We start from the raw sequence: 12,292 nt of genomic DNA, 5'->3' as shown, positions 1-12,292 counted from the left end.
CCAATCTCTGGTCCCCCCTTGCCAATCTTTTACGAAAAACACCCGTCTAGCTGAATCCACTGTGAAAAATTTCCCCCACTCTATATCTGTGCCTAAATCAAAACGCAGATTCCATGAAGAAAGCTTCTTTCTTAGAACTGCACGCCTGAGGAACTCTGTTCCGTCTGCCTGCTTCCCACCGGACTACAACTTGGATGTCTTCAAGTCCAATGTTAACAAATTCCTAATGAACCGCCCCCTTAAGTAAACACTTCATCAAATCTCCACACTAACGTAATGTACTTGCAATAACCCTTATCTCTGAGTGGCTTCCGGGCCTTGATAAGTGGTGATCACTGTGTAAAAAAAAACAAAAAAAACAAGCTTAGTCTTAGCAGCATTGAATGTGACCATCTATTTTTGTCCCCATTCCACTACAGATTGGAGGTCATCCTCTAGTGTTTCTGCCATTTCCTTAGATATGTGTTCGTTTGTTTTCTCCTGTTATAGAGAGTGGTGTCATCAGCAAATATACCCATCTCCGAAACAATTTTATCGGGGAGGTCATTTATGAATATCAGGAATATCAATGGTCCAAGGATAGACCCCCGAGATACTCCTGCATTTATATCATATTGTTTAGATGTATGACCATCGAGGACAACCTGGATTTTTCTCTTGCTGAAGAAGGATTTAATTACATTATGTATTCTTCCAGTAATACCATATGATCTAATTTTCCTTAGAAGACCATCGTGCTATACCCTGTCAAAAGCCTTAGATATATCGAAGGCTACTGCTCTACCCTCCCCTGTTTTGTCCAGTGAACAGTATATACGTTCAGAGATTACAGTTAGGATATCTGCTGTGGAACGGGCTTGCCTAAATCCATATTGTTTGTCGATCAGGTGTTTAGCAGCTGTAAAGTGATGGACTAGAGCTTGATTAATTAAGGACTCAAATATTTTGGCGAAAAGCGGGAGAAGGCTAATGGGGCGATAATTTAATAGGTCGGTTCTTTCGCCAGAATTCTTGAAAACTGGTACCACAGAAATGGTTTTCTAGCAGTCAGGAAAGCAAGATTCATGAAGGCATTTGTTGTAAAGTTTGGAGAGAACTGGAGCAATCTCAGCAGATCATTTTTTAATAGCGCAGATGGGATGAGATCAGGTCCACATGCTTTGTAGGTGTCTAGGTATTTTATGATACCATATACCTGAGAAGGGATATATTTTCAAATCATCTAGTGATATATATATATATATATATATATATATATATATATATATATATATAAGAATAATGGAAATAGTATTTCGAAAAAATAGAGAAATAAAAAGGAACAAACTGAGTTATGTGTTCATCATCGGTTCATCCAGAGGAAGTCTCGAAATAAAGTGGAAACCTTGATGAACACATAACTCGGTTTGTCCTCCTTTATATATATATATTTAGCAAAAATGGTAATTATTAAAACCTGAGGAAAGTTCTCAATACTATTGCAGAGCAAATATATATTTTTTTATTACCGTAGTAGGAGGAGAAAGACGAGCAGTTAAGGATGTGGCGTTAACTTATAGACTCCTGCGGTTAGTTGTTGGATACATGTCATATGAAGTTTGACGCATTAAGGATCTATGCGGTTTGGGAGGGAGGGTGGGGGCATTGTTTGCAATAACTAAGATGCATCCTCTCAAAGCAAGCTTAGTTTCATTTTTTTTTTCTTTTTGTGCTTATTTTTCTAATCATAATAACCATTTCATTAAAATCTGATGAAGTTACTTCATTGTTGATATGATTTGGTAACTTAAACATGTGCAACTAAGCAGATAAAACGGTAATAAAAAAAAGAAAATATATATATATATATATACACACACACACACACACACATATATATATATATATATATATATATATAGTAATTTATAAAATATATATGGCGATTAAGCTACACTGAATATTCTGCGTTTCATCCAACTATAGGATTCGTCAGGCTTATGCGCATAAGCCTGACGAATCCTATCGTTGGATGAAACGCAGAATATTCAGTGTAGCTTAATCGCCATATATATTTTATAAATTACTAACTAGCTCTACCTACGTATTGAGCACTTTTGAAGTAAATACTTAAAGTTTACGCATAAATCTATACTTTCGTATATTAAATTTATGTGAATAAATAAAGTAGTTATATATATATATATATATATAGTCATTGTTTCTCACTCATGTCTCAGTATCAGGTTCTGTCATGAGTCCCAATCTTCACAGTTGATGTTTCCATTTTACTTGACAGTCTGTGACGAAATCGCTGTGGCCAGTGTTTACAGTGTAGGATGGAGGGAGGACAGGGTCGTTCACAGCACTCTCTTCTTGCCTATATATATAATACATTTCATATTGAACATGGAAGTGAAAGTTCGATCTAACAAATTAATTCATGAACAAACTAAATACTAACAAAATGTTGCCTAGGTTATCTCCCCTGCATTGTTAAATCTCTCTTAAATATCAATTTTCCGATTTGAAATTCAACAATTTAGAAATAAAAATCCTTAACTTAAATAAACATTTATATTTTAAAGTTGACTATCTATAAATCAAAATATATGAAATAAATTTTGATTTGAATTAATAAAAAAAATTATATTAATAAAATTGAAATAAAAAAAATGCAATAGGATAAAGTAAAAGTTAACTAAAAAACAAAAGCAAAAAACTACCCCCCCCAATGTTTTTATAACAATCCACCATAATGCACTCACTTCCGGTTCCTCCCATTTATCTGACAATCCAACACAGTAAAGAACTCTAAAAATACAAGCATAAAACAATCATTCAAAGCAGGATAATGTTAGATCAAGATCTTGGAACAAAATATAAAAATTAATGAATAAAATAATTAGAATGGCTTTGCTACTTCAATCAATTATTAATGCAGGCATTTTTAGTCATTTTTTTTATTTCATCATTATATGCGTTTTGACGTCTGTTTAATATTCTGATATGCATTAAAGGGTTTTAGAAATTAACTTCAAAACTAACCCATCTCTGGCTGTCTTTATTCATATTTCCTCCCATATTTTCCATGACCTTCTCCTCTGTCAACTGACCCTGCTATCTCAACTGTTCTGCATCTACTAACCCAAACATTCCTGTACATTCTTTCATCATCACCACCACCACCACCACCATCATGTGATTATTATAACAATTTATGGTAACAAAAAGGAAGAAACAAAATATCCCTGAATGTTATTCTGCAATTCTGAATTTTTGAGATGAGATATGAATTTTTGAGATGAGGTATGAATGTTTGAGATGAGGTATGAATTTTTTGAGATGAGGTCTGAATGTTTGAGATGAAATATGAATGTTTATATTGTTTTGATTGTTTGGACAATTATACTCATCTTGGGTGTTATTGGCAAAACGTTTCGGTCGTTGAAACCTACGACCTTTATTGGGTGTAAATCCATGTTAAGGAAAAGGGTGTTAGCTCAAACCCACAGTCCAATTTCTTACAATACAGACATTCTTGAATGTAGTTTCAAAGTAGCAATGCGCATGAAAAAATTGAAATTGCTGAACATATTTCAGTAATGGCATACATAGAAAGAACTTGATAAGCTAAGAAAGAATCTGTTTAAATTTTTTAAATCCGATTAAAATTAAGGAAGTTTTGACCATTTTTGTGCCTTGTTATATCTTTGTTAAAACACAAGGTTAAGCAATGAAATTTGCTATATAAATGTATTTTAATGCAAGGAATCAGAATATGCTACTGAAAATCTCCAAAAATTAACGGTTTTCAAATAATTTGTAGTAAATGTCCATAGATATGCTACAATTTCTTAAAAGTGTCATATATCCATTAAAATAAAAGAAGTTAGAGAACTCAAAGTTGAATTGTAAGGAATTTTATGTACAAATAACTGAAATCTAGGACTGTTTAGAAATGAATATATTGCAATATTTATTTGGTATTATTGTAGATTAGTACCTTCTGTTACCCCCCCCCCCTCTCCCCATCTGGCCACCTCTACAAAATATGTGATTTTATCTTATGGACAATTACGTCTAAACACCTTAAAAAACTTTTATGAAAGATCAACAAAAATTATTTTAAAATTTAATGTAAAATGATTTCCCATTTTGAACCATTCCAATGTTTTAGGGCAGTTAACCCATCTTTTTTTTTCTATGGTGGATAAATCTTGGGTGTTTTTTTGTTTTTTCTAAAAGGCGATTATATGTGATTTTAAGAGCGTCTTTATGCAATTATGAGAAGGTGGAGGAGGTTGCCACTCTGATTTTGTGTTAATGATAGGGCTAAGGGAAATTATGTATGAACATTCTGAAGACTTAATAGAAAAAAAAACGAACACTTTTAGGATTTAGAGTGAGGGTTGGTTTTACATAAATTTAATATAAAATAATTCACCATTTTGAGACCATTCTAGCGTTTTAGGACAGTTGAGCAATTTATTTTTTATGGGAGATTAATCATGTGCACTTTTCTTTAAGAAAAGGGTCTTCTTTTTTACGCTTATATGTAGCTTACTGAGGAATTTTGTTTGGTAGGAAGTTCTGCCATTCAAACTTTGCATTATTGTTGGGGTTAAGGTTTTAGGAGGAGGAGGCTTGCTACTCATACCTTGGGTTAGACATAGGATTAAACAAGTTTTTCTTTTGTTAAGAAGATATTTGACACCCATTGTGAAACTACAAGAATTACGACAAACAGACAAAGATAAATATCATTTAAAACTTACGGAAAATATGACCTTTGGAAAAGTATCCAGTATTTTTTGTCTCACTTATTTAAATATAAAATAAACAACTTTCTGCTAAAGCTGACAAATTGTACACAAATTTTGAATGAATTTGATTTTTATTTTTAATTATATTTCATGTCTTTTTCTATTTTTATTTCTTAACTGAACACCTACAAATATTTAAATATCGATTATGCATTTTTATTTTTTGATAATCGGATAGATTAGTTTCCATTATTGTGATTATAATCCACTGAAAACATTTTAAAAAGGATGAAAATTAAAAAAATATATACAGGGGTTGTATCACTCGTACATGTTGATTTTCAGTATTATGTGAGTAGGTCTAATTATAAAAATATATAGCTACACAGAATTTTCTATGTTTCATCCAAGCTAAATGTAGTCACCCCCACGATTAACGAATATCTTGTTATATCATTGCTTATACAATTATTTTATGAATATCATGTTACGAAATTACCTAAGTTGTCTCCCCTTGATTGTTAAAAAAATAAAATTCTTTAATTTTAATGAAAATTTATATAAAAAATTGACAATCTCTAAACACACACGAATTCAACTTATTTAAATTCATCTGTGTAAAATATTGATTTGTTTTTAGTTTTAATCAACAAATTATTGCAGTAAAAAAAAAAAAAAATGAAGTAGCATAAACTAAAATGAAATTAAAGAGAATTTAATTTTGTAAAAAATCCATCATGATGTTTCAGAAAAAAAATTTAGGTTAAAATCCTGAAAGAAAAATTAAAGTACACTGGATATTTATTATAAAACAAAATGAAGTTGAAATTTTTGAAAAATTTGGTCTTAATTTAGTTTTTAATTGTTGTTTTTAAATGAATGCAATCTGACTCTTGCACTGGTTTGTAAATGATTGATAAATAGGGTCAGCCCCTCAAAAATTCTCATTCTGAGGAATTTCCAAGATAATTATGATTTTTATAGTTTAATTTTAAACTCTGTTTTCAAAATACTCTCATTTAAAAATATCTGAATAATTATTAGGATTTTTTTTTGCTGCATGAAATGTAGTTTTAAAAATTTTATTCCATTCCAAATGATCATTAAGCTACATGGCTTATATAAAATTATATTTAATGAGGTGATGCTTTGTTAATTTCATTTTTTTTTTCTTTTTCGTTTCAGTGGACTGGATGCTTTTGGACGTGTGTGGGATTTACGCACTGGTCGGTGTATAATGTTTTTGGAAGGTCATTTGAAATCTGTACTAGATATTGATTTTAATGTTGATGGGTAAGTTTTGATCGATTTTCTTTGATTACCAGGTAAATTCTTAAGGTAATTGTAAACAAAATAGCAGTTCTTTCAACCAATTGAAAAAAAGAAAGAAAGATATAATGCATACAAGGTCCTGGATGTGACCTTAAACTATATCTGATGGTGAGGCTCCAGCTTACGGGCTTTGGGGAGTGTGGAGCGACCTTTTAATTGCTATTGCTCCCAGGTCCATTCTGACCCGGAGTGGTAGTACCGATTAGTGTCCCAACTATTGGTTAAATAGAAACCAACTTGAAAAAAAAAAAAATATTCTATTAAAAAACTTTTTCTTCAAAATCACTGAATTCGGCATTAAATAACCTGAAACGGATTAGTATGCCGTAAAACAAAGACAACCAACCAATAATGCATTCAAGGACAATTAGTGAATTGTATTTAGGGAAAATTCAAAGAAATGCAATCAAACGTAAAAAAAATGCATTTTAAGAGGAACATCCAGCATCCATATGCTCCTATGATTTCAGAAACATTTTTATCGCTCAGAATTGTTTAAACAAGGAACAAATTGCATGCATCAATTGTTGCCAGACATTTCATCTTTCAAAACTCATCCTTACCAAAATTTGACAATACTACAACTGCTGTAACGCTACACACACATGCACTTCTAATAGGTTGTAGAACACCTGTGGATAATAATTTCATCAATGTTATTTCATGTACATATCTTATTTTTATTACAATGGTCTGATTCTTTGTTATAATATCGAAATACTGAATTTCAAGTAAAACCAATGGTATTTACTTGTCATTAGCAAAAATTAAGTTTTGCTAAATTGGACGAAAAAATAAATTGGTCAAAGATTTTCAGTTTTCAGAAAATATTTATCTCCCTTTTGTCATCATTCTTTTTTTGTAAAACTCAATTTTTGCTAATTGTTTTCGAAAACTAATTTCATTAATAATTAATTTTCTATCGTATCATTTTCTGTCATTTTTGGATATCTATATATTAATACGATAGCGTGTGTATTATTTTGTGTGTCATGCTTACGTCTTTTTTCTTCCGAGTGACTATCATTTAATTGTTATGACCTTCCATTTCTTGTAATAAGTTTTGCAAGAATTCTTCATAAGTTTTGGTTTCGATTACATCTGAAGGAACTCAAGTTTGCATATATATATATTTATATATATATATATATTTTTTTTCCTTCATAAGTTTTGGTTTCGGTTTCGATTCAAGCTGATGCACCCAAGTCATAATATATAATAATTAATAGAAAATTGATTTTATAATAAAGAGCTACAATAATATCAGAAAGTCTCCATTTATGCTGAACATCCACAGAATGCCAATATCAATATATTACATATGAAAGTACTATATGAAAGAGTCAACTGTGGAATTTCTACAGGTCCCGTGAGATTTTATTACTGCTACATGACAATTAAGTAGATACCATTGGTTTGCCTTGAAATTCAATATTTTGACACAAACAAAATATAACAACTTTTTTTTAAAATCACTTTTTACAAAAATTAATTTTGGTTTTTATTTTTTCAGCATTTTACACAAAATTTTATCGGCATAAAAATGTATTTGCACTTTTTAATGTCAAATTTCTCATGACAGAATGCATGAATTTATTTTCATTTCAGTTATCACATTGCAACGGGGAGTGAGGACAATACAGCCAGAATCTGGGACATTCGTCAACGCAAATGTGTCTACACAATCCCTGCTCATACAAACCTTGTGTCACATGTCAAATTTCAATGTAAGTATATCTTGAAATCTGAATTTATCGACTGTTTTAATCAAGTGAAAAATTTGACATTAACAGACTATTGATCACAGATGAAATAGAAAATAAAAAATATATTGTTGGTGCTTCTATATTATAATGATGAAAAAATATTAACTTTCAAGTGAAACAAATGGTACGTACATAATTGTTGGGTCTCAAATAGTAACATATCCAAAAATTATTAAAAACGATCAAGTAGAAAAATAATTATTAATGAAAAAAGAAATTTGTAAAATCTGTATTACACTTACTAAAAAAAATTCATAAGTTGACAGGAGAGATAATTAAGTTCTGTTGCTTACGTCACGTGATAAACGTAATTCAAAATATTGGACAAATTTTATTCCTCAACTTTATCGAAAACAGTTTTTCATTAATAATTATTTTTCTACCCTATCGGCTTCTATAATTTTTGGATATATTACTGTTTGTGACATGACAATTACGTAAGTACCATTTGTTTTACTTGAAATTCAATATTTTTTCCGTTTGTATAATATAGAAGCACCAAATTATCTTTTTATATCTTACCCATACCTTCTGCTCATGAATCTCAATTGTATTAACAGCCTTCTAAACCTTTACTCAACACAAACATATTTTTGTCATGCCTCTTTTGAGGATCATGTCCCCTTTTCACTTTTTAATGTAGCTTCTAAACAATAGTGCATGAATCATCATCATCATCTGTTTTACATGCTGGCATGTGTTGGACAGCTTTTAGAAATTGACTTTCAAACTTATCTCTTGTCAGATTTCTTGGAAGTCATTTTCTTAACTGTGGCAAGATTTTTATAGCCCGGATGCTGTAACTGATGCCAATTCAACGTAAATATACATTCATCAAATTCTGTTAAATATTTCATCTGATAGTTCCCAAAATATGAAGCTATAATGCATCGTCAGTCTTCTAAACCTCAAACTTACACACATACACACTGAAGTGTTGAAATTAAAATTTACTTTTTAACTGCTGAATACCGTTAAATGTTTGTGCAAAAAAAAAAAATTTTTCTTTGGCTTGCAATGTTCTTAACACATGCAAAAAAAAAAAGGCAATCCTTTTTCTTTTCCTGTTTCAATGTTTGTAGAAAATCTTTCTTTCTTCTCACTGACATGTGAATTAACTGTACGTTCAAACGACTGAAACGATTCAAAAAAAGAAATGTTCTTGCCAATGAAACAAATAATGCCTTTTTATATTCGACTCAAATTTGACTGTGAATTTGCATATGTCACCTTTTCGTTTCCAATCGGTCGGGTTTCGAGTTCAAGTGCTGGTGATTTTTTGCAATACGCACACGCTACCATTGGATGCGTGTTTCCATGGCTGTTGTCACACACCGAGACATATTTTTTGGTTTTTAGCATGAAGAATGTGAAGAATGCAAACTTTTTTCTAAAAAGAAAATACATAAATAATCAATGACCTGCATTTGACAACAATACAGGTTTATAACAGTTTATATGCCACCCACTTGTTAAGTGAAACAAATGATTGTGTGTGCTGTGCTTCAATATCGTTCACGGTGTGAATATTCGGCCATGTTTATCTTCCTTCTTGTAAAATAGTAGAATAGCTTCCCGCATCCCTTGTACTTCGTGTAATGATGTATCCATAAAAGAGTGCTCAATACCAAAGTAGGGCAAGATATATTTTTTATCTGTTTTGCATAAGCATTAATATGTCACTAATGCAGAAAGGACTTTCAAAACCTCAAATATAAGGTCACTCTTTAAAAAATACCCATTCACCTCCAAATGCTAATCATGGAATCAGCAATAAAATTTATGATCATTTCTGCCAGCCAACCATAGTCTACATTTAATTGACATATAATTTACCCTAACCCTAATCCTAACCCTAACCCTAATCGTAACCAAAGTCTATGGCTAATTTGTCAAATTTCAGTCACAATTGTCTAACAATGTTTTATTGTTGTTTAGTGAAATGTTCAAACACTTTGTGTTCTTAGTAGAAGATGTGATCCTGAATAGGCTTTACAGACCCTGAGATTTTTATCTGTGGAGTTTTGTCAAACATAATGTTTTACTGAAAAAGTTTTTACAGTGAAAATCAAGTAACAATTTTGCATCTTGTATCTAGATAAAGCAAAAACTGTTGAACTTTCTTTTCCAAACAATAACTGGTGTGCACAATCTGACCGAAACGTTGCACAATAAAACTCAAGATGAGAACAATAGTCCGATCAAAACAATATAAGCAATCCTCATCTAAAAAACTCAGAACTTTAAGTATGGATTCTGTTTGTATCTGTACATCCCCTGATTTTTAAAAAATTGTTTTTTATTCATTTTTTTAAATAGCTTTTAAATTGTTATTTTTTAATTTTTATTATTTAAAAAAAATTTTTTTTAATTTCTATTAATTTAAAAATTTGTTTTTGGTTTTTTAATTGTTTTTTTTTTTAAATTAATTTTTTTAAATTGTTTTTTGTCAAATTCAATTTTTCAGCCGACCATGGCAATTATCTTGTGACGTCGTCTTACGACAATACAGCAAAAGTGAGTGTTTTTATTTCCCCTCCCAAAATATTTTCTCTTCTATCAGACAACATATCATCACACATATTTTGTTATTCAATTTTTAAAATTTTCTGATGATTATCTATTAAGTGTGCAGCCATAATTACGTTGGCAATCTGTTTCTGTAAGATCATCAAAGTTGAGCAACATTCAGCTAGGTCAGTACTTAGATAGGTGACTATTTGAAAATGTCAAGTGATAAATCCAATGTTAGTAGTATTACAAGTTGAGCGCTTACTAATAATATGCAACTATAACAAACAGTTCTGTGTTGTTTATGATCTGCATCAACAAGACATTTGCTGATGATAACATTTTAAATCCATTAACCATCTAAATTTTCCAAGTATTAAAAAAATTACTTGTTCAATTTTTCGCAGAGGTGTGGGGATCACATGTATAAGTTTAATACAAATACCCACATGCACACACTTGTGTTTTTGACCATATAATTTTAGGTGAGTTGTCATCGCCAAATATAATTTTGGGTCAATTGCAATTGCTGTCTCTAAATGAAAATTTCGAAAATTCTCAATTTTGAGCATTTTTATGTTATACTCTTCGATTTCTAATTTCTCAGAAATATGAATATTTGTTAATATTAAAATCATTTATTTAAGATTTACTGAAACTCTAAAAATAATGTTGAATATTTTATAATATTAAAATCATTTATTTAAAACTTAATGAAATTTAATAAAAAAAATTGAATATTTTTAAATACTGAAATAATTTATTTAAAATTTACCGAAACACAAAAAATATTATGCGAAAATATAATTAAAGTTCAAGATATTCAAACTTGTGATTTTAAAAAATTTTTTCTATGAAGACTTTTCACCTAAGCGCGTTTTGCATCTGCTGATTTCATTGTTAGAGAAAGTGCAATGAGTAGATAGTCCCATTACTTTTCAGATACATCCTATACTTAATTGTATCCTGTGCTTCATCTGCCATTAAACAAGTGACTTTTCACTGTTCAATCAAGTCTTGTGTTTTAAACATCATTTTGTCTACAATCATGTTTTAAGCTGTCACAAATCAGTGCAATATTCCTATTTTTTTTTTCCTTAAATATGGTTATGGCTAATGATTAACCGTTGCTTTTAAATCTGCAATTTTCTTTTCTCTTCTTTCACCAGATCTGGGCACATCCGACTTGGTCTCCAATGAAAACCTTAGCCGGACATGAAGGAAAAATTATGGGTTTGGACATTTCACCTAATTTGAAATATTTGGCATCATCATCATATGATCGCACTTTTAAGTTGTGGGCTTCAGAAGGCATGGGAGGATTGTGATTGGATTTGAGCAACAGTTTTTTTTTTTTTTTTTAAGAATTCCCCCCCTCCCTCCAACACTTCAGAATCTAAGAAAAAAAAATAATAAAAAATGCAGAAAAATTTGTGAGTTTTGCGTTATAATCTGAAAGATTTATTTTCAGGCCGAGTTTATTTTAAATTAGAGATATATATTGCCTTACCATGGAAAATTTATTTTTCAGTTTAATTTTATTACTTTATATATATATATTCTAGCATTTCAGCCCAGGTGTTTGGAGGTGTATGTTGAGCAAAAAAAAAAAAAGTGGTAGTAGGAAGGCAGGCTTGAACCCATACCGCAAAGGAGGAAAAGAACGTGAAAAAAATGTGACATCTTTGCTGTTACGACCACTGCCAAACTGGAAGTGACGTAGGTTTGAATTAAGGCTAGACAATCAAACAGAGGGGATGACTTTCGGCAATATTGATAAAAAAAGCGACCCGTCACTGTAGAAAAGTGCCCGGTTAAAGGTGAAGAAATTAATGTTTTTAGCCAATTTTTCGATATTTGTTATCTGAAAGGTCGAGCTTCAAAACCATACTGATCTTGTGAAACTCTGTCGCCGCTGTCGAAAGTTTTAGGCAGACA

The 12,292-nt window shown here is 30.7% G+C and overlaps 1 protein-coding gene across 1 annotated transcript in view; it reads left to right on the top strand.

The window, feature by feature from the left end:
* The window catches only part of LOC145288407 (U4/U6 small nuclear ribonucleoprotein Prp4-like), a 73,936-nt gene extending 62,152 nt beyond the window's left edge, over positions 1 to 11,784 (top strand). Inside the window, exons 13-16 of the mRNA XM_080136327.1 lie at positions 5,931 to 6,038; positions 7,686 to 7,804; positions 10,311 to 10,360; positions 11,524 to 11,784. Of these exons, the coding sequence (XP_079992453.1) occupies positions 5,931 to 6,038; positions 7,686 to 7,804; positions 10,311 to 10,360; positions 11,524 to 11,682 (436 nt within the window). The 3' untranslated portion in view covers positions 11,683 to 11,784. The remainder of the gene's footprint in view (positions 1 to 5,930; positions 6,039 to 7,685; positions 7,805 to 10,310; positions 10,361 to 11,523) is intronic.
* Positions 11,785 to 12,292: the final 508 nt, after the last annotated feature.

The sequence above is a fragment of the Euprymna scolopes genome, chromosome 2 (genome assembly GCF_053919585.1).
Source record: "Euprymna scolopes isolate OS-2025 chromosome 2, ASM5391958v1, whole genome shotgun sequence".
Classification (NCBI taxonomy): domain Eukaryota; kingdom Metazoa; phylum Mollusca; class Cephalopoda; order Sepiida; family Sepiolidae; genus Euprymna; species Euprymna scolopes.
This window is presented reverse-complemented; position numbering and strand designations above follow the sequence as displayed.